Source organism: Chlamydotis macqueenii, chromosome 3, assembly GCF_036417535.1.
Source record: "Chlamydotis macqueenii isolate bChlMac1 chromosome 3, bChlMac1.mat, whole genome shotgun sequence".
NCBI lineage: Eukaryota > Metazoa > Chordata > Aves > Otidiformes > Otididae > Chlamydotis > Chlamydotis macqueenii.
In genome coordinates, this window is record NC_141558.1 from 28838555 (window position 1) to 28862357 (window position 23803).

A 23803-nucleotide genomic window follows, 5' to 3' on the forward strand; every position below is an offset into this window, starting at 1 on the left:
CCTTTCTTCATAGAAGAGATATTCCAGCCCTCTGATCATTTTTTGTGGCCCTCCTGTAGACCTACTCCAACAGGTCCACGTCCTTCTTATACTGACCATCTCATAGTCAGCTGTACTGGTGTGTGACAAATAGCGAGAAGCATGAGAATGGATGCCTGTTGTCTGTTTATTGATGGGAAGAACTAGATCAGTACCAGTAAAGCAGTCTCATGTTCTTGTCTTGGCCTGAATCCAGTTTATGCTAGATCTGAATGGTTTCTTCAGTTAGATGACATGGTCTACTTTGTCTGCTTGGTGAGCTTGCTCTGTAATTGCCACTGTGTAAGACAATAGGGTTGTCTTGTTTAGCTTTGATGAAACAGTTACATGTTTTGTTGTGCCAAAATGCTTTTAGGATGTGTTTATGGAGTGAGTGCTAAACTATAAAGGTGTAGTTGGGTTGCTGGTTTGTGGGCTTAAACTGAGCAGATTGCTGCTCTTATAGCACAGTTAGGATGTTTTCTGTTATTTCAGTGAATCAAAGTACAAGCTATTCACAGGTTTTATTATTCACTGCAGCTTATAGGAGCTTAGCAGTAATGGATGTCATTTACTGTCCTAGAAAGCAGAAAGACGTAGTGTCAATAGTGGACATTGATACAACTACTCTCTTTGCAAGTTCAAGGACAGAATTTGACAAAACTAGGCTTTTGAGAATTAAATGAAACCTGAGTTCTTGAAACAATCAGAAGTGTCCCATATAATGTTTTAGATGTGTCTGTGTTTCTGTTCATTGGTGTGGTCAAGTGGCTGATCTTCCAAGAACTGAATGACTGACAGAGGAGGGTAGATTTATATAGAACAACTTTTGGGTATCTTTAATGCTTGAGTGGTGTGGGTGTGTGGGATGTGTGGTTTTGAGGTTGCTTTTTTTTCTTCCCCTCCACCCCTTTCCTGAGTAATTCACTGATCAGAACTGGAAACTGTAAAGTTTTGGATATGACATAATTCTTGAGAGCAACACCTTTTTTAACTTTTTAGATCATAGAATCACTGAATGGTTTGGTTTGGAAGGGACCTTTAAAGGTCATCTAGTCCAACCCCACTGCAAGGAGCAGCGACATCTCCAACTAGATCAGGTTGCTCAGAGTGCCATCCAGCCTGACCTTGAAGGTCTCTGGGGATGGGGCATCCACCACCTCTTTGGGCAGCCTGTTCCACTCCCATTGTAAAAAACTTCTTCCTTGTATCTAGTCTAAATCTTTTAGTTTACAACCATTACCTGTTGTCCTGTTGCTACAGGCCCTACTAAAATGTTTGTCCCTGTCTTTCTTATAAGCCCCCTTGAAGTACTGAAGGGCCACTATAAGGTCTCCCTGGAGCCATCTCTTCTCCAAGCTGAACAATCGTAGCCCTCTTAGCCTGTCCTCATAGGAGAGGTGCTCCAGCCCTCTGATCATCTTCGTGGCCCTCCTCTCCAACTGGTCCATGTCCTTCTTATGTTGGGGGCTCCAGAGCTGGGTGCACTACTCCAGGTGATGTCTCATGAGAGTGGAGTAAAGGGGCAGAATCACCTCCCTCAGCCTGCTGGCCGTGCTTCTTTTGATGCAGTCCAGGATGCAGTTGGCCTTCTGGACTGCAAGCGCACATTGATGGCTCATATCCAGCTTTTCATCCACCAGTACCCTCAAGTCTTTCTCAGCAGCACTGCACTCAATCCCTTCATCCCCTGGCCTGTATTGATACCAGAGGGTGCCCCGACCCATGTGCAGGAACCTTGCACTTGGTCTTACAGATCCGCATGAGGTTTGCATGAGACTACTTTTTGAGCTTCTCCAGTTCCCTCTGGATGACATCCCATCCCTCAGATGTGTCAACTGCACCACTCAGCTTGGTGTCACTGGTGAACATGCTAAGGGTGCACTCGATCCCACTGCCTGTGTCACTGATTATAATGTTAGTACCAATCCCACTACAGACACTGGAGGGACATCACTTGTCACCCTAGTGATAGGTTTTCTGTTTTGTTCTGTTATTTCTTGCTGGAAGTCATGCTGGAAGCTTATCCACTAATTTTACAAGCTTGTGAGCATTGCAGGTCAGACTGGTCACATGCTACAGTGAGCTAAATAACCAGCGTTCGTACGAAATTGGTATTTCTCAGCTATCGTGAATTCTGTAGCTTTTCAGGATATCATGTAGTGGAGCAGTTTGGTTTATTTTATATGTAATAGAGGGAATGGAATTTGAATTGCATATAATCTGGATACATTTCTAGATTTCATAATAAAATAAAAATTTTAACCATTTAAGTTTATGGATATGTTTATCAAATCAGGTTTTTATCATAAATGGTGAGGAAAACTGACCCTATAAGAGTGTATCTTTTTAATTGCCCTTTTTTCCCTGTCCCTCTGGATTGCTACTGGGAATGTGTTTCCCCCAAGTGCAGTCTATTCTTTCTAGTTTTAGCCTGTGTTTGCATGAGTGCTGTTGAAAGCAGCATTACCTCTGCTAAAATCGTGATCACCTGCTGAATCTTTGGAGCCAAACCAGTTTTTCTGACTACAAATACTTCTTTCTTTAGCTAGTGTCCTGTTCGACTGTGTTAGCCATTTCAAGCTCTTTTCTCTGAAGCCACATATTTTCTCCTCCTGCATATGAAGTAATTTTGAATGTAGCCTTTAGGTTGCAACCCAAAATTGGGTCTGTAATTGTTTCTCTCAGTCTTCTTACCTCTTTATGCCTTCCTTCCTTCAAGCTGTCCATGTGAACAGTTGCACAGTGTCTTGTGACCAAGGTAGTAACTTTCTTGTATAAAATTTAAATTTACTGTATTGGTACTATATAAAAAACCTGGAGAATGTTTATTTTGCATGCTTTTCTGTACAAACTACCAGTTTTCCCCATTTTAGGTCCTTCTGAAGACTTTAGTTATTTATTTCTTTGAGTCAGTTTTATGGATGGAGAGGGGCTGTATCTGAAATAGGATTTGCCAGGCAGTTAAACCTCATCTAAAAACTCTCTTCTTAATAAAATAATTTAATTTAAATTTAATACTGTATATTTACTTTCTTGTTGGAATTTGTGCTTTACTACTCTTTATTTCCAAAATAACAGGCTCCCATGGCTAAAGAACCATAGATCAATAGCCTTGTGATGTAACTCCATATTTTTTTAAAATGAAGATTTAGTCCTCTGTCAAAATAAATGCTGTGTTAAGATTATTAATCCTAATGGATTTTCATATGTTTTTATTCTACAGGCAGGAAAAATCCCTCTTTACAATTTAGAGAATAATGGAGAATGGGAGTAAATGATTAGTTAGTATTTCACATGGTACTTACTGTGATTAATTTCTTGCACTGGGCAGTCAGTACAAGGTACTCGCAGGCAGATTCTCAGTTAAACAGGTTACAGGCTTACAGGCGAACTTTCGTAAAACAGTTGGAATTTGGTATTTTCTTATGTAGGGTGTATCATCAATAACCTAATTTCTCTTGAAAATGTATATTTTTTCCTAACTGAGCATTTTTAATTCTGTTTCTTGAACATATGCATTGCAAATGTCAATAGTAAAAAGGTGTTTGTATAAAATATACAGTCTTCATTTACAGTCTTGAGACTTAGTGATTCAGTATCAATATATAGGTTTCGTTGCTTTACTAGAGTTCATTAGCTCTTCGTGAGGCTTACCTAGACACATGTTAGTTACTGCTTTAGACTGTTACTGTTCTGTTCATTAAAATGTAACATTAGGTTTTTATTTTGTCATCCGAATATAACATAGTGGAAATTTAAAAATGTTCAACTATTCCCGTATAATTTATGATGCTTGTAGGATTAAAATATGGAATATGCCATGGACTTGCTCCGTTCTGCTGTTAGAGTGATTCAGGTGGACATAGCATTTACAACAATGCAAAGCAGTAACAACAGTGGAGTTCTGTTCCGTGTGGTTAGCTAAGCAAAAGAAGATCAGGGCTAACATCTACAGAAAAGAAATTTATATCTGCACTTGAGATTTACCTTGACCAATATGTCAAAAAATGAATATTTCTGCCTAATTTTGGCTGAAGATAATCAAGGGAAGTCGTATCTTAATAAAAACAAAGTTTTATAAATTTTAGAGACTTTTATGATGTTTTTAGGGATGTTTTCATCTCTTCCTCTCTTCCCCCAGCAAGTAAGGCTTGTTTTCCTCAATTTTACATTGCTAAAGAATTAAAAAATAGTCATGCTTTTGTTTTCATGCATGAAAAATTTTACTATAAATTTGCAAGTAAACTATTTTTGCTGTATGTTACTCTTATATTGTATAACATATATAAAAATGAGTCAGTAGCACAGCACAATAATTTGAAAATTTAAATAGAGTATTTAAAAACTCAAAATATTAAGTTAAAGGCCAGTGGTGCCTCTTCCAGTATGAATATGTTGAACGTGATTAATATTTTCCTTATTTGCAGCTTGTTCAGTTGTACACTGGTGTACAACTTTTCCGTTCAGATATGTTTTTTCTTTATATTTTCCTTTCTTCTATCCTTCTAGCTTAATTTCAGTATTTATTATTGATATAATCTTTAGGTATTTATTACAAAGATCATCTATGTCTCTTTAGTTCTGTCTGGTTTTGCTTTTGTTGGTTTACTTTTCCTGGTGCTGTTTCTCTGCCTCCACTTCCCTTTCATAATATAATTTCCTGGTCTCCTCTGTATCTATTACTATTCTCTGTCACTTTTTCTCTTCCCAGCAGGGTCTGTGTCGAATGCTCCTCATCCGGGGGCCTCATGGGGCTGTACTAGCTGAGTTATAGCTCAGGTGGTTTGAAATTAGCAAGATTCTGTGCTTCAAATTCCTCTGTAAAATTAAAGCTACAGCACAGAGTCTTGTAAGTATGAATATACTTTAATTCTAATACTTCAAACTGTCTGTCAATAGTAGACTGAATGTATCCCTTTTGCTATTAATAAAGGAGAGTGTGTAAAGTCAATAACTTGAGCAAGAACGTTGTAATACCCAAGGCTCTAATGGCAGCCCTGGAATCTGCTCCAGAGCTTTTTCAGGAGTTGTCTGGGTAGTTTTTATTTATCATGTTGTCTTCAGTAGCTTAGTAGTTCACTTCTACACTGAAGAAACAGAAGAGGATCTGAAAGGAGTCTCTTTTGTCACAGTCTATTCCTGAATACTAGTTCCACGTTGTATAGGAATGTTGTGTAATGAGAATGCTAATACTAAAGTGCAGAGCTGTTGAGAGGACATACTCTTTGAGAACATATATGAGAATGTATGGCCAGAGTTTAGGGTGAGGGTCCATCTGATTCAGTTTTCCTTCTTGGACAATGGCCAATATTAGATATTCAGGGGAAAATTAAGTCTAATGGGGCAGTTAAAATGTAATCTTTTTGCTGAGGCGTCCTTTTTCCCAGTATGTAGCTTATAGCAAGCAAGTGATTAAGGAACATTTGGATGAGCGGAGTAAGACTAACATTATCAGTCCGCTGCAGCTTGTGTGTGGTATCTGTGTATATATGTACACACACACAGGCGTAAAGGTGGCTCTGTGGATTCGAAGGTAAAAGCTGCCAGTAGCTTCCGGAAATACACTTTTCCTGTCAACTTAGATATACAATGCAGTAACAAAAAATTATGGTTAAAATAAAATGAGTAATGATAAATTGTGAGCTCAAGAAACTCCTAGCAAAGTTCCTGATGACCATCTAATTAGAGAGGTCTAGAGTGCCGATTACCCGGTGCCAAGGTCAGCCTTCCTTAAGAGGCTGTTTAAAATCTTTCAAATATTTGAACTTTAAAATTATCAGACTGGGTTGCTTGGTGGTTGGTGGTGGTGTTTGTTTTTTATTTTGTTTGTTTGTTTGGGGTTTTTTTTTTTTTTATGCTTCATGACAGGTGATTATAGATTGAGTTACAGTCTTGATAGACTTGACTATTCATCACTGTTTGGCTTTAGCAATGTTTTAGAAGTTCTAATTTTTGTTTTTTAAAAGTATGCTCATTATTGTAGTGCCTTCACAAGAGCATTATTAGGTTTTTTTAAGCTATACTAACTTGAGACTTCGAAAGGAGAAGGAATTGACAGATTTTCTGAGACAGTGTAAAAATTCTAACCATTTTTAATTTCTATTAACTGCTTGCTTATTTTAATTTCTAAGATAAATTTATTAATTTAAATCAGTTTTAAGTAAGCAATTGTTAGAAATTTTTAGATCTCTTATTTCTGTTATGTGAGTTAGTTTGTCTTAAAAATGCTTCCAGGTAGGTGCCTGAATAGTGAAAAATAGGCATACTTGGTTGTTTGGAGTCTGTGTTGTATTTGTCAGACCCTCCTATGTGTTTTGTGAAATCACTTGGGTGTTTGGCTTGATCTCACAAATTTCGCATCCCACAGGGACCAGGATTCATTAATCACGCATAGGATCTTGGGATAGGAGGGGCTACCATTGCAGAACCAAACTTAGAGAAAGTGAGGAGAATGGCTGGTACAGTGGCCTGACTGCCTCTTAGGAAACCTTTTTTCAGGAGCAACCTCTGGGATCCTTCTCAGGTTAGTGGAGGATAGGAATTCGACAAGGGCAATGTTCTCTGACTCTCCTGGGAGGCTAGTGCGTGCTGCACTAGTGCTCTTCCAAAAAGGGGCTGCAGATGCAGATATGTGATGTGGGTGGGGCTTAAAGTTTTAAAATTGTATCCTATGAGAAAACTGTGATTTTAAACTCTTTGCACTTCTGGATCAGCTCTTTCTGCTGTTTACCTTTCTTCACTTTTTCTTAGGTGGGAAGGGACAGTGAGGGACAGCTGATCCTCTAAGACTGGGAATCTTCCTGTGGCAATAAAACAATAAAAATGTGAGTCCACCAAAAAGCTATAAGGACTATCTACAGAAATTTTAAGCTTTGGGTGATAGCTTCTTCTATACTGAAACTGCCTCACATGGGAATTTTCTGTCTTACCTTTCTTCATTTTCCCTCCCTTTTGTTTGTTTTTAGATGGCTAATTTATTTATTTTTCCCCTGTCTCTTCCCCTGTCTTGCTCAGTATTGCAGCTGCAAGATTTTTTGATAGTTTGAAGTTTTAGGCTCTTTCTTGTTTGTTTTGTTTTTTCCAGTTATTGGTCTTGATGATATTATGGATGAAGAAGGAGTTAAAGAGAGTGGTAACGACACCATTGATGAAGATGAGCTTGTTCTACCTAACAGGAATTTGAGGAGCCGTGGTGAAGAAACATCAGTCACTTCACCAAGAAAATCACCACGGTTAATGGCACAAGGTGATCATTCAATAGATTACGTGGTTTTGCACATTTGAAGTCAATTGAATTTTCATAATCCCACCTCCTCAACATTTATTAACTTAAAATAAAGCTTTACTGTTTGATTGTGTGAATTCAAGTACAAACTCTTCACTTTTTTTATAAACTGGAGCTAGAAGTTGGCATCCAACTCTTACTCAATTTGAATTCCTCTTTGATAAGTATTTGATGTCTTCTTTATGGCCTGTAGTCCTCAATATCGGTTTTGAGATTTTGATCCTTTTACTTGCATCAGATTAGCACTGTGGTTCTTGACCAATAAAAGCATGTTCTATTTGCAAACAGCTTTGGAATATTAGGTTAACATGGCTCTTTATTTCCAATTATAATTTCAATTCTATTGATTTTTAGTAGTGCATTTTCTTTGTTTTAAATTAGATTATAGTAATCATAGTAATAAAGTCTTAATAATTTTGTAAATCAAATATTTAAATTCTGTGTGGTAGCTAACTGATTATGGTTAGGGGTTTCCTAAGTTGTTGAACTAGTGGAGTTATAGGCAGCTCTGCTTTTTCCCACTATAGTAGACTGAGTCAAAAAGATAAAGTTACTTAGTAGAGAAGTCAGAGTGTAAATAAGAGCCGGTGGTACAAAGCTGGTAAATACATTTTTTAAAAAGGCGCTAGAATGGTTTCTTGTTTAGAAAATGTAAGAGATGTCAAGTGAGAATGTGACTGGATCTCACATTCATATACTGTGTTCTCTAAAAGCTTCATAAACTTCACAGCTGTACTTCTAATCACATTGTAACTTAATTGTGCAACTTTTACTTGAGTTAGAAAAAGCTGAGTGGTAGAGAAGTAGAGTGGCTTTTGATTGTCTTTTTATCATAACTGCTGTTTTATATATACTATTCAGAACTTTCATAGCCATTGGAATGATGAGATTTTTTTACATCCAAATTGTGACAGTGTAAGATTGAAATGCGAATTATTGATAACTATTAAAAATAGACTGCTGGGGTTCCTTTGATTGTGGTGATTGTGGTGTGCTGGGCTTTTTTTTTGGGTTTTTTTTTTGTGTTTTTTTTTGTTTGGTTTTTTTTTGTGTGTGTGTGTTTACTTTTGTTGGGGTGTTTTGTTTTTTTTTTTTTTTTTTTTATGTTGAGTAAACGACTAAGTTTTAAGTTCTCTTTATGTCCAGTAGGCTACATCAGTTCTGGTTTAGGTAAATCTTGTGTTTGTGAAGAGGAGGAAGCAGTATAGCTAAGACTTTCTTTTTTCCTTCCTAGAATCAGTACGGAGTTTGCGACAGAGCACACTGGCTAAGCGTTCAAATGTTGCACCTCTTGTTACTACCAAGAAATCATCTGTAAAAAGTGGATCTGCTCCGAAAACCGGACAGAAACAAGAGAGAAGTCCAGCTAAAGAGACAGATGTTGCTGCACCCTTGAAAACAGAACAGCCTAAGGAAGTTAGGCGTAGTACAAGACGATCAGGACAGACAGAAGGAACAGCAGCAGCAGTAACAGCATCCCAAAATAGTACAAAATGTCTTCCTGGACCTGAAGAGGTGAATGAAATAAAGTCTGAAACTCTTCAGCAGGCAGAAGTTGAGGAAACATCCCAAGAGTTAAGTTGTGCTAGTTTAGCAGGAGCCTGTTCTCCTTCTGGAGAAACAAAGGCAATAACAGAGGTTGCAACAAAGACTGCATCTGGGAATGCTGAGTCAGTTTGTTCAGTATCTACAGATACTGAAATTACTGCAGTTAAAAATGAAGGAAGTAATGTAATTGATTCACTGGACTCTGAAACTTCTTCAGAAGAAAAGACTGAAAATAGAACAGAAGAATCTGAGAAGAAATCAGAAGAGCATGATCAAAGTGGAAAAGCTAATGATCCATCTAGTGTTTGGTTGAATCCAGACAAAATTTGTGAGACCATTTCAACTTTGTCCAGCTCTGTAGAAGAGGGTGTTGATGGTAGTTTGGGTTCCCACAATGTGGAACTTCCTGAGGGAAATAAATTATCAGTAAAGGAATGTGTAACAGAACCTGTAGGTGATGACAAGGCAGTAGAGAAAACTGTAACTACATCAGAGAAACCATTGGACAGTACAGAATTTGATAATAAAGACTTGAAAAATGAAGAGTTTACTTCTGCTGACGCAAGAAATAGCATTTTAGAAAGCACTGTTCTTGACCAAACAAGCCAAAATGTACAGCAGCAGATCAGCAGTATTAAAGTAGAAGGCCTTGAGGCATCAAAAATTCAAGGTGATGATAAACAAATTAGCATTTCATCAAAATGTGAGAAGAACATTAAGCCTCGACACAGTAAATCTGTAATACAGAATAAGCAAAATATGACTCCAGGTACTCGACAGAAATCGGGTACAGTGCAACAAGAAATAACGCGTTCAAGAACAAGAGCTGGTCTTCACAATCCATCTTCAACAAGTCTGAAGCGGAATGCAGATGAGCAAGAGAGTCAACAGCATCCAAATAACCCAGTTAAAATTAGGAAGAAACAGTCTGATCTGGGTTTGAAAACAAAGAGCTGCATTCCAGGGGTGACAGTAAAAAAGCAGACCAGTACAATGCTGAAGAAAATAACCCGAGTCCAGGCTTCTGGGCAGGTACAGAAGTCAGCAATTCAAAGAGCAAGTGAGAAATCACCTACTCATCAAAGCTATTCTAAAGATAGCCACCACTCTGTGCACCCATTGTCTGGGCATGTTTCAAATCTTGGTCAGAAACAAGCCCAGGGTCAGAAACACCAGCTTGCAACTGTGCTAAAAACAAATAGCTCCACAAAGGAAGAGGCAGAGACAAAAGATCCTCCTGTAGTAGAACATCTGAAGGAGGATGATAAAGAAAAAAACAAATCAAAAAGAATTGATAAGAATCTCCAACCTCGCCAAAGAAGAAGTAGCAAAAGTCTTTCAGTTGATGAACCTCCCTTGTTCATTCCAGATAACATTTCAACTGTTAAACGAGAAGGCTTGGAACATACCTCTGCTAGTGAAGGCAAATATGTTTGGGTGCCCAGCAAGCAGTGTGGCTTTTGCAAAAAGCCACATGGCAACAGGTGTGTGTGGCTTTGTGTCTGAGGAATTTATTATTGGTCTCAGAAGATAATTTTTTTTTTTTTCCTGTCTTACCAAATGTTTGGTACTGCCCGTGCCAAAACAAAAAAGCATAGCTTTTTAATGGAAGCCTGTCTGTTAAACTGTCAATTAGTTTCCTTTGCACTCATACACTTTTTTTTTTTTTATTTTAAATAGAGCATTAGAAACTAGTTTGGCAAAAAATTTTTAGTAGAAATGTTTTATTATATGAATACATTTTTTGAGGAATGTGTAATTCTGCTATGCTGTTAAAATATGCACTGTAAACTCGACTGTTTTTTCATAGAAAAGAAATAAGACTAAGGTGTTTGTGTTCCAGATTGTAATTGTCTTCTTTCCAGAGACCTCAGAAGTTGAAGGATCACCATCAACCAAAAAAATCAGATTTTTTTTTTTTATGTGATTTTTATCTGGTAGAAGTGTGATTCTAATACCTAGAGATTCAGAGGTTTTTTTCAATTTATATAATTGTTACTGTGAGGCTTTCATGTAACAGGAGTATTGAAGTAGTTTGGGGTCAAGGGGGGAGGGCGGAGATAATATCAAAAAACACCTGTAAAACTTCCATATGGGCATATGTGAAATTGCCTTTAAAACTAATGATCAAGTTGCATCTGAAGATGATAATGTCCCTCTGCAACAAAAGTTATTCTTCTACACTGTAAGTGAAGTGAAAAGGACCATGGGATTCTGCTAATGAACTATCAATTAGAGAATAAGGATTTCTTTATTATCACTTCATACTGTCTATATTTAATAGTCAAGTATTTTTTCATAGTTGGTTTTACCTGCTAGCCTTTTTTTAAAAAAAATTCATTTCAGATTGAAGACCTATCTGATTAGTCCTTCGCTTACATGAGAGAAACTTTTAGTAGTAATTTTCAGTGAGTGTGCTTTAGAACCCCATATATTAGAGTGAAATATGGAACAATTACCATTGATGCCTGAGGTTCATCTGTATCTTAAGAAGAGCCCTTGTAAGTTTTATTGACTGATTATATCGTATTTGAAAAACAAATACATAAAATTAATTTACTGTGCCACTATAGTAACTGCGTCAATGTGGCCTACTAAAAGAATTCATGCTAAGTTTGCTCTGCCTACTTGGTGAGAATTACTTGATTGAAGGGGCACTTAAACTTAATTCCTCGTGTTTTTGATTATTATAATTTTTTTAAAGTCCTTTTATTTCTAGGACTGTTTCTTTACCATTGTGCCTTTATAATAGTGTTTCATTTAATGCAGTTTGCATTTCCTTAGTTTTGTATCATCTCATGTATTACCACAATGGTTCATGGATAGCCTGTATTTCAGTGAATTGTTTAAATTCAGAAAGGCTGCTTCATGATACAAAAATGCTTCTGTGGATATTTTTAAAGCAAAACATGAAGATTTGGCATATAAACTGCTTGATATGTGTTAAAAATTCAGCTTTTAGTTGAACTCTTCCTGTTTGCTTTATATTGTTGCTAACATTTTAAACTTTCTATGGGTTTTCTTGTTCTGAATGTCGTATTAGAGTTCAGAAATTCTTGATTTTTAATACTCAATGGATCTAACCAATACTAGGAAGATACAGCAGTGAGGCAGAACTAAATCTGCTTATTTTAGTTTATAAAGTCAAAGTAATGCTATAGAAGATGTACTATGTATTGATATAAGATTAAATGGAACAAATCAGTTTTGCATTGCCAGCTCTTACTGCTGCTAGGAGAATACTGTAATGTACAGCTGAGATCAGACTGAGAAAGCCCATGAGTTGCCACAGTTGATTATGTGTATCCTCAGTGTCATAATGTCAATCAATCTTATTAAGTGTGAGTGGTTTTGTGGGTTTTTTTTGTGGGTTTTTTTTTTTAAATATGCCTGTGTCACAAAACTGTTGACACAACCAGCAGTTTCAGCAGGAAAAGATCAGAATACAGAAGGATATTTAGTACATAAACACTTAATTTTTGTATATAAAATGTGACTGAGACATACTAGTGGGGTTAGGAAGCTTGCAGTATTGAGCCCGGTGATTAAGACGACTCAATGCAGCACTTTTTATTTTCACTATTCTAAAAAATGAAGTTTTAATTTGTTCAATTTACTTTTATTTTGTAATTGTATGCTGCAAATAAGAACTCTTAAACCTTTCAGATTCACATGGTGTAATTAAGATACAAGAGGAAGCAAAACTTGTATTTTGAGTGCCTTGGCATTTTTGTACTAATTTAATTATTGGTGTAATAACAAGAAAAAGTTTTCAGTACAGTGGAGAAAAAAGTGTGCAACATGATAAATTTCACTTTTATCACTTGGAAAAACATAAACACTATCGAAATTGACTATAGTTAAAAGGTTTTTTGTTTTTTTTTCACTTTGTGGATTGCTTTTCAAGGAATTTTTGTTTCCCTTTTGTAATAATTGAGCTGGCCAGCCTGTTTCATTTTTTCCCTCTGTTCATTGTATAGGAGAAAAGGAGAAAGTATGAGACACAAATATTGTCAAATGACGTAAGTTCAAGAAATGTCAAAGACAGAACTAAGATTTGAAACAATATTTGTGTTTATATCCTGCTCTATGGTTATTTAAACTTTGGAAATTTTTATCAGTGCTACAGTACAAATTGTAGAAGTTGAACTGAAGTTGCAGCCTCGAGTTGGGAAATAATCTGCAGACAAGCTTTGCAGTGTGTCATGTTAATGAAACACATTTAGAATTCAGGCTGCAAAATAGTCAGAAAAAAAGTCACTAGTCGTAGTTCTTACGATAAATGTGAAGCCATTAACTTGTTAATCTAATACTAAGCTTGGAATATTTATTCAGGTCGAAGATAACATGTGGAGATCGTTTCATCAGCCTTGTTTGTGTACAGAATCCCCAAAGGGGGATGCTTACGTAGGCTTTTAACAGCCCCAGAGTAATCTTACTGTGCCTGCTAGAGGAACAGCAGAAGAAGGATGGTACTTGTATGTTGCTTTATTTCAGAATGAGCATCTGACCAATTGAGTCAATTTGTATCTTTAGGAAGACACAAAATAGTTTGCTGACCACATTTAAAGTCAAAGCATGCTTACTTTGCACTGCAAATACAACCGATTTGTCTGGGAAAGGAGGACCCTCTTTTTACAAATGTCTGACTTGCTTGATCAAAAAAGTTAACAAGGTATAATGTGTCTTGCTTTACAAGAGGCTTGCCTGTTTTTTTCTATTAATAGACTGTCATGCTTTGGCACGTGAGCTTTGAACAGTGACTGTTCATACTCTGTTTTCCGCTTGTCTTGATACTTACAAACCAGCCATGTTAGTTCCAGTTTATATTTTTTGTCTTCATCACCCAGAGAGTGAGTGGTCAATGTTTGGCTTTAGGACTAACTATTTAAGTTTATTCGTTGATGTATTGTGTTGATTCGCATTCAGAGATTTACCTTTGCAATGTAACAAAAAAAAAATTGTTCTTTCATGTCAAAACTAAATATGTTTCTGGGCGAGTCAGGTAATTACCATGTAACTTTTTGTACTTCATGATTTTTAGTACATAATTTTTAGGTTTTCTTTTTTCAGTGAAAAGTTTGAACTACTGTAGTTACTTACAGTGTTGCTTTCAACTTGTTTGACTTTGCCATTGTGTTCCCATATTGCTGTTAGATGTTTTCTCATCAACTAATAACATAAATTGTAAACATAATATTTCATTCATCTTATCTATAGATGAAACGTGTATGTGTATGGATATGCATATCACATAGAAAAATGTTACAGGCTGAAGTTACTACTTCAGTTTCTTAATGAGTCCAAGTGATGTTGAAAATTTTAAACTTTGTCAGAAACAGTAGTTATTTTTCCTGAAGACAGATTGAAGATCTTTAAAGACAGTGTCTCTGCAGGCACTAAGAAATCTGCTAATTTAAGATTTCTTGTATGCATCATATGCATCCTTGTGATGTCAAGGGTCATACTAGAAATGCCTCCAGTTTTCACTGTAGATGTTCAAGTTCTCTGCAGGCTGGAGGGCTGAACTTGTTCCTTTCTTCTACAGACAAAAACCTAAGTGGCATTTTGCAGGTTGTCTCTCTTATCTTCACTGTATCTTCTGTAGTGGAAGAAGTCCCACCACTTTCTGATTAATAATTCGTAGTACATAAATTGAGGTATTCTTGTTTTAAGTAAATTTTCTAGAAAGCATTATATCATGATGGAAGTCCGTAGCTTTAATTAGTTCCTGGTGACTTCCTCTTTTGATTTCTACAATTCTAGTAAATTTTTCTTAATAGGCTGTGGGAGTTTGGGTGTTCTCTTTTGTTGTTGTTTTGTGATTTTTTTTTTTTCTGTTTGTTTTTGTTTTGTTGTTGCTTGCAATTTGATCATGCAGTTTGTGTGGTCAGACACCACCTGGCCTTTTCAGAGCTTACAGAAAAATTAAGTGATGCAGGAGCAGAGTTTTACTAAGGGTCATCTTTTTCCCCACATTTCAACTCTGCTTTAATATAGAGGAAAAAATGGTAATACTGTAAAAGGCAATTAATTGGAAAGGGCAGGAGTTGGTTTAGCAAAGATACAGTATTCCTGATCTCTTATCTCTTGCATACATGTAGTCACTAAAAATTTTCTGCATAACTGTAATAAAGAAAATAACTTTGGCTGATGGATTAAGTTTAAAATCCGAAAACTGTTTTTTCCTATACTAAAGAGGATTATCAGGACTTTTGTTTATTTAAAATAGTGCTAATACTTCACTAAGCTGTTTTGTAACCAGTTGATCATACAATTTGCACTGCCAATACAAAAGAGAATGGAGGAAGGAGATTAAGGCTCTGAACTTGTAACCACCCTGAAGTTACATGTGCATATTGTTTTTAAGGATGGATGCATATACAGCAGATGAATCATTGTTGTGACAACATTCTTCACAAGAAATAGTAATTAGAATAATTATGATGCCTTAGTTCTAGTACATATTCACTGAATAGTATAAGTATGTTTTACTGCAGATTATGCAAGATATCATCAATTTATAGTTGTGGATCATGCTTTTAAGTTTTCTGCCTCTGTCACTGCTTTCTTGCACTGTGAAAAGCCCTGCAACATTAAAAGCTATCTTCCATGTCCACTCACAGCTGTAGAAAAACTGAACAACAGTATAAACAAAATATTACAAATTATTGTAATGTATAATTAATGAATGGAAGGACTCCACTATGTTTTTATATCTACAGCTGTATCATTTTATTAGTAGATTTTTATATGGATTATATTATTATGCTGCAGTATTTTAATATCAGTAGCATTAGGGAATCGGGCAAATGGATAGCATGAGTTATCTAAAATACATGGTTTTATAAAATATGCAGTTTATAGAATGTACGGTCCTGATTGTGTCAGATGCAACATGTGGGTAGAATCCACTGATAATTGAGCTTCCCTAATGTTCTGGAAGTTTGGGGGGGTTTTGGTTGTTTTAGTTTTGTTTTGTTTTTTTTACATATTTGTCGTTAATGTTAGGAGATGTATTTTTTTGTTTGTTTGTTTTGTTTTGGGAAGTTCAGTAATTTTGGTTTTCCTGTTGTTGGGCATGTTTCGTACATTCACCTGTAGTTCAACGAGCATAGGGTTGCCTGTCTTCTTGCTTGCTTCCTTTTTGGAGATGTTCATGTAACATGAAAACCAAAGAAAATTATACCTTTAAGGAAAAAAGAAAGTTACATAAAAAATGGATTATTGAAATTTAATACTTAGGAAATAAATGTACAGTGTCTTCTTCCTATGCTGCAAATTCTGATCTGATAAGTGTTTCTTTGAAGACAGATTGATCTTGTTTCTAGAAGATCAAAACCCGAAAAATCATGTCACTGTGTTAGACTTGTACAAAAAGCAAACAAGAGAAACTGCTCTTATATATCTGCTCTGACAAGGTAGTACACTTTTTTTTTTTTGACAAACACTTGTTTCACTTTAACATGAGCCTGTGCTACTCCACTGATGTGAAACATAGGCACTGCTAAAGCTGCTGTGAATATATTCTGTACTAGTAACATCTTTATTAGCTGAAGGAAAAAGTTGCCTCTGTGCAGTGTCTCTGCTTTGAGATTGACTGGACTGTAGCATCAATGCAGCTGAGACACAACTGTAATGTTAATACAAATTTACAACAGATTTTATAGAAGACTGGTGAACAGTACCATTAAGGGACAGAAAATGCAGACTTGGGACATGCATTCAATACTTAAGTCTGTAAAAAGTGCACGAGCAGTGGTTTTACTCCTCTTGGATGAGTTCAGAGTTAGAGTGTCATTTTGAATAGTTCAAGTCTTGCTTTTCTGTTAAGACTTGAATCTTGTTGCAGTGTTTTCCCTATGCTAGGTACCACAGATGACTAAAGAGAGGCAATTATTTCTGAATTAAATTATTTTCTCTTGCAATGCATCTCACATTATCAATTAATCTTAAAATGCTGATTACTAGCCCACACTGAACTATTCTGAGAGCTCCCAATTTTTTGTCTTTTATTTTACTCATAAGTATAGCTTTACAGCAAACAATTGGTTTATGAACAAGATGGTTTCTGCCCACTTGTTTCACAGTAATGGATTTCTCTGGAAACTTGCTTTGGTTATATCAAAGTTCTGCCCACTTATTTCACAGTAATGGATTTCTCTGGAAACTTGCTTTGGTTATGTCAGTTGAATATATGTAAACTAATTTTAAAACATGGCCTGTATGTTTCGAAAAGACATCATCCAAGCCTGAGTTTTTAATAACAGATGAATTTAATTTACTGCAAATAACACACCAAGGAAGATCTCCCAATCTGAAGACAGATTGTGGAAGCTTTGTGTTAAGCAACCTGATCTAGTTGGGGATGTCGCTGCTCCTTGCAGGGGGGTTGGACTAGATGGCCTTTGAAGGTCCCTTCCAACCCTAACCATTCTGTGATTCTATGAATTGTTGTCTCTCTCTTTTTATGTATCATCTATTACTTTCTGATTTTAAGGTGCATCTTTTCATGTTGGTGTGGACTACCAAAAAGATTTGATTCTTCAAAAAGAATGAAACAATAACATAGTCTATGCAAAGGTCCCAATGAAATATAGTACTATCTGCTGTCACCTGTCAGTTCTTTTTAGATTTTTCTTAAACAAAATTTTGTTTTTATATTTAAGTCCAGTGAAAGCAATTCTGTTATTGAATGTGGCATGATTTACTATTTTAAAACACATTTTTCTTTCTCTTTCAGCTTTACATCTTCCAATCCAGCCTTACAACATGGGTAAAACTCCTGCACTTCAAACTTGAAGCAATCTACAGTCAGAAACTTTGGTGTTTTAATAGTCCAAGATATCAGAACCTCTTCAGTCACAACTCAGCTGTGCAAGAGGACATCCTTGATCCTTCAAGCCAGGCTTCAGTTTTCCTTGGCTCCTCTTTTTAGTCTTTGAGCATTGCCCATTACCCAATTATAACTGCTGTTACAAATCATAATTGTGTTTTGTGTGCAAACACTTTTGAGTGAAACAGATAAAGATGTAAAAGTGGCCTTGTGGTAAAAAGGACTATTTACATTACTGGTATCAAAATCAGTATGTTCCCTCCCAGCTTCAGAAATCAGTTTGCAATTGACTAGTTTGAAAATACTAGTAGAAATAGTTAATTCTTTAGGCAGGCAGCACCATTATTTTTATTACGATGTTGTATGACCAGGTTGAAGCAAGACAATTGTAAGCACTACATTCTGTTTTATAGTACAGGCTTCATGGACATTTCCAGATTCTCTTTGTAGTCTTAGTTTCTGAATCCTGAATTCTGAAGTTTTACTGTGTGTGTTTAAATGTAGTACAATTGAAACCTTAGTGTGAAGACTGGAATGAAGCCAAAAGGATATTCCATCTTGAGTAGTTCGCTTAAGATGTCTTGAATAACTTCTGTCCGTCATGGTGTATATTCTTAGGGAAGAATGATCTGTTTCTGAGCTGACTTCATTTTAGGTTTTTTACTTTTTTAATAGACCTGAAAATAAAGATGTAAGACTGGATGCTTTTCTTGTGCTTTACTCATCATACACTGTCCCTGTTGCCCACTTACTATGTGAGAGCTAAGCTGAAAAATTCCATGTGCTGTCAATTTAAAGTTGAAGATGTGCAGCATCTTGTGTATTTTAGTCTCTGGAGTTCATCTCTGCCTTTTTTTTTCTTTTTTTTTTTTTTTTTTTCTTTTTCAAATTTAGTGTGTTTTCTAAATATTTAAAATGTAGGTTTGGTTACTTGAAGGTTGCCTTGCTCATTTGAAGTAGTCTCTAATGCCTGAGTTTCCAAACAAAGAAAAAATACATACATTTTTAATAAAAATTCAAGTACTAGTTGTGAATTCAAGACAGTGTATTCTCGATTTCCTTCTATTTTTAACCAAAAGGCATTCATTCATTAGTACACTAACATACCCTTTAAGCAAGAAGAACTTGACTGTATGCTTTGATCTTATTTCATCTCTGTAGAAAATCATGTTTGGAATTTTTGTAATGAGTTTTGGTATTCCCAAAGCTTTACTAATTTTTTTCATGTGGTGTGAGATGTATCCTATGTAAAGCATTCTCTTGTGGATCCTTGTGAAGTAGGCACTCACACTGTGTTCCTTGCCATCATGTGTTTGGCTCTGAGCTCTCAGAAAGGAGCAATCATCTTTGTGTTAAAGTCCCATCGCTTCTCTCATTTTCCTGTTTTGTTTTTCAGTGTTATGGTATTACTCTGGTAAGACCATCAGAAGCAGTTGTCCCCTGCTTTTATCTTTCTTGTATCTTCGCTTTCCTGGAACATGGATCTGAAAAGATTGAGTTACTGGCAAAATGTGAAGGAACCTCTTCCTTCCTAATGAAAGTATTAAATAGATGGGCAGATACTGTTTGCTAGTCATGTCTAATACAAAAAAAAAATGTACTTGCAGCTCAGAAAAAAAAAAATCAAAAAAGAGAAAACAGTTTTCTTCACAAACTGGTTAGAAACTAGTTTCTTTAAATCTAGCAAACTGTCATAGGCTAGTGAAACTCAAAATTACTTTTTTTTTTTTTTTTCTCAAACTCCTGGAGTTTTAAAGCTGCTCACAGTTGCTTGCCTCAAAATGCTATTTACTTCTTCAGCAGAACTTAATCCTGATTTATTTGGGGTAAGCAAGGACAGAACATAAAGCCACACTATTATCTTCTTTCCTTCTCTTGTGTTTCAAACATCTGCTGAAATAGATATTGCATCTCTTGAAATACCTGTAGTTTCTTGAATATAGTACCTGCATCAAACCATCTGGGGTGTTCATCCATGGTTCTGGTGAATGAGCGTTCCTCCTAAGCATGTTCTGTACTACTTATAGATTTTTGCAAAGTAAATAAGTCAGCAGACAGCAGATCTTAGCCTTACTAGGAACATAAATACGTTAGGAATAATTTTCCTTAGAATCATCATAGAAAGGAGATTTATAGGATATTAGATAAAAGAAACAGGGGTTGCAGGTCAGTGTATTTAGCTTGTTGAATATATTGCCGAAACAACCAGCATCTAAGTGAATTACTTTTAAAATCAAGGCTGTCTTCTGTGGAATTTAAAAACTACCAGTTCAGTAAATTTTTCAGTATTAACAAAGCATTCACACTTCTCAAAATACACTTGCAGTCTTTCTGGATTTTCTTATTCTGGACTATATCATAGTACATTTATTTAATATATTTTATGTAAGCATAAAACAAAGATATAAAAGGGAGAAGAGAACATAAGTGGATAATACAAGAGATCTTCCTACATAATTTGAAAACAGATCTTCAGTAATGTTGCTAGATTCATTATTATAACAAAGGATTGTAAAATATAAATGCTACCAATAAAGTCTCCTGATATAGATTTATTGAGGTGATTATCCTAAGTTTGAAATTCTACTTCTTTCTAAAATAGTTCCACTGAAAATCTTACCTTTGAGTGGAATTAGGTACTAGTGATACCTCATGAAGTTTTCAAAATGCTCCTGCAAAATAGTCAGAAATTAGGTTTTATTTTAGACCAAGTGAACTTTACAACACTTGGAAAATACTGTCTGTACCTAAAGTTCCCTTTACTTTCAAAATAATGAGACAGTTAAAGTGACTGAAATGGAAAGTGTCCTTTAAACGATACTCATTTTAGTGTTTGAAACATTCTTTGAATAACTACTAGCTCTGAATAAAATACCTGAGTAACATAAAAGTGGCATGTACCTTATTTAAAACTAACTCATCAGTCACTGTGAGCTGGCCAGATGTAGTTGGGAGCCAAACTCCTGTCCCGGTATTCACTAATAAAGAGTCAACTTCCTGGAAGTAATTCAGTAATAATGGTAGAATGAATGTGACATAAAATGCCAACTCATTTACATTATCTTGATGTTTCTGTGCTGATTGTATTTGTTAAAACTCTCAGACATCTCTTACTGCTATGGAAGATTGCAGTTCATACATTTTTGCTGCGATGATGATGATGATATTTGAAGGGAAGCAAGGATAATATGCTCTTAGAAGAGAACTTAATTTTCAAATCTTTCGCAACAAAGGTTTACTGGTTTTGAGAGTTGTGGATTTTTGGTTTGGGTTTTTTCCCTATCAATTTTTTTTAATAGTAGTCTGAAAAAATCCTCTTAGTAGGATTTGGGGCAGGTTAAAAAAACCATAGTGAGGTTATGATATTCTCTTGGACTACTGCAAAAGGCAAAAAACCTGTTTCTCAGGAACATCATACCATGTCGTAAGGCTGGAGATGGATGTAAAGCTACAAAGAAAATCACTTCCCAGGTAAGAAGGAATTGTTGAGATGCACAAATCAAAACAAGTATGGTACATTCTGCTGAAGTTGCTGTATTTTGTTTCATAATCCATACACTGACTTATGTCTTCTTTTGTTTTCAGATTTATGGTAGGCTGTGGTAGATGTGATGATTGGTTTCATGGTGATTGCGTTGGACTGAGTCTTTCTCAAGCGCAGCAGATGGGTGAAGAAGATAAAGAATACGTGTGTGTGAAATGCTGTGCTGAAGAAGACAAAAAAATGCAGTGTTTGGATCAAAGTGTAACAGATACTCAAGTGAAACTTGAAATCCATAAAGAAGAAAAAGCAATTGAGTGTGAAAAACCAGGGATGTCGAAGCAAACACCTACTTGTAATCTAAATGTAACAACTGAAAAAACAAAGCAAACAGAGGACACTGGGAAGCACAAAGTAAAAATCTTCAGACGCGTAAGTCTTATTTAATACTTAAAGTTCTATTAATTATTGGGAGTAGGAGGAGTTTCCTTCTAACGCTCTGCCATTTAAAATACAATGTTTCAACCATTTTTGTCAATTTAATTTAAAACTTCTCCATTATTATTTCCAGAGTTACTTCATTTTCTATCTGGCTTGGCTCTTCCGATATGATATTGCAGGGTTATGTGCACGTCATACGTGTGTATGTATGTACACCTATACGTATAGGTGTACACAGAAACGGTGAAGAACTCTGGGCATTTTTATTTTAATGTCTAAACACTTTTACAGGACATCTGCAAATTTGTTGAATGATACAAACAGCAGATCTTTTAAATATCTGTAAACCAATATGAAACCAGTATTTTAGTTTTGATTGTTTTAACTTCGGATTGTATGTAGAAGGAAATACCTAACGCTTTAATTAGTGCCTTTCTGCTTGCTTTGTGTCTCATTTTACTGACCAAAAGATAATTTGCAAGAGCAGTGAGAGGTTTTTATTACAATTCTTTAGGATCTTTTAGTATGTAGGATCATATTAATCAAAACTTAATCATCAATAATTCTCTTTGTCTTATTTATGAATAATAGTATCATGATTCTGACATGTAAGCTATTCTGTTTAATTTTGGTTTACATGTGCTTTCTAATCATGAGTGACTTCCTGTGGATACGTGCCTAAAACTGGTAAGGGATGTTCATTGATATCCCTGACCTTTCAAAATAGCTGAAAACGTAATGATTTTCAACATAGAACTTAATTGCAAACTTCCTCTAATGTGTCTTTGGCCAATATTTCAAAGAGATTGTTAAGCAATACTTGGCAGTAATTTGGGATATTGTTCAGTAACGTTTTAGAAAATATTATATGATGCTGCATACAATCCAGGGAATTCATTATACAGTATACTTAAAAACAAAAAAAAAAAAGAGGGGAGAGAAATGTGCTAATTATGTAGTGGTTCCTTGTAGCATTCAGTGGCATGCTAATGTGTAAATGTTTATTTCAGGAATCTGGTGATGGGAAGAACTTGTCTGAGTCTAGAGACTCAGATGCTAAAAAAGGGCAACATGTTCCTGCTCGAAAAGGATCGCAGACTACTGTAATTCCTCGGCGGTCCCCTGAAGATAAAAATGAAAAAATAAGTAAAGAATCCCTTAGCGTGGTTGAAAGATCCACGAAATCAGGTAGTGAGGTTTGGTGAAGTGCTCTGCGCTATAATTCACATATATGTACAGCAAAGGATGATGAGTTTCTTTATAGTATCAGTTTTTCAAACCACATTTCATAGCGCAAGTGATGGTGATATGAAGAGCTCTTTGTTCCCATGATGTTTATGATCTTTATTTCTCATTTCTTTTTAAGTTTTATTTAGCAAGTAAATGTTTCCTGTGTAGATGTGTGAATGTTTCCTGTTTGAGTGTAGAGGATGCTCACATAATCAAGAATAAGAGAAAAAGTAAACAAAGAAATCTCTATTTTAAACTTTATTTTACATTGCGGAAAAGTTTGAAATGCTCTTCCATAAAATGCTATTAAATACTTCATGTACATAAAAGTGTTTTAATTGCTATATAAATTATACTTTTACTTCCTTTTACTTCTTTTGCATAAATTGACAAACAACTGTATCAGCTCATTTCAAAGGGGAACAATTTATGGTGCACTGAGTCATCAGATTTTCATTTAAATTTTATTTGAAAGGTTGAAGGGACATATTTCTTTGCCCAGCAACGTCCATCCCCTCCCCAGTTCCCTTCCAAGAAGTTATTCTTCTAAGATCATGGTAATATGAAATTGTTATCATTTGAGACTGAAATCTCAGCAGCAAAGGTAGTGAGATTTTGTCTGAGAACTGTCTCTTTAACTTCTAAATGCCAAGCTTTAAGTTCTTGTAAAAAAAAAAAAAAGCTCTTCTGGTCTTTTGCCAGTGCTGAAGTGCTGATGCATTCTAGAAACTCTTTTTAGGGGAAGAAAACAGTTGAAAAGTTCAGGGTTAAATGTAAATCTAAATGTAAGTATTTTATACTGAATGGTATCTTTTAGATTTCAGATACCTTGTTGTTCAACTTTGAAATTCTGATTCACAAAATAATTGACATCCTTTTAAACTGCAAATTACATGGAGTTAAATGAGTCTTTGGCATCCATGAAATAATTGAATTGTTCTAAAATATATTCATTGAACTA

The 23803-nt window shown here is 35.5% G+C and overlaps 1 protein-coding gene across 14 annotated transcripts in view; it reads left to right on the plus strand.

Moving 5' to 3' along the window:
• PHF3 (PHD finger protein 3) overlaps positions 1–23803 on the plus strand; it is a 53542-nt gene that overhangs the window by 14327 nt on the left and 15412 nt on the right. For 5 of the 14 annotated variants that reach the window (XM_086745392.1, XM_086745390.1, XM_086745379.1 and 2 more), the window contains 4 exons: positions 7106–7267; positions 8541–10338; positions 21276–21603; positions 22623–22800. In XM_086745392.1, coding sequence (XP_086601518.1) covers positions 7126–7267; positions 8541–10338; positions 21276–21603; positions 22623–22800 — 2446 coding nt within the window. In that variant the 5' untranslated portion in view covers positions 7106–7125. Of the gene's footprint in view, positions 1–5719; positions 5741–6388; positions 6545–6771; positions 6846–7105; positions 7268–8540; positions 10339–17635; positions 19042–19120; positions 21162–21275; positions 21604–22622; positions 22801–23803 lie in introns of those variants that run through there. The other 9 variants (XM_086745383.1, XM_086745384.1, XM_086745382.1 and 6 more) reach the window with 5 other exon arrangements.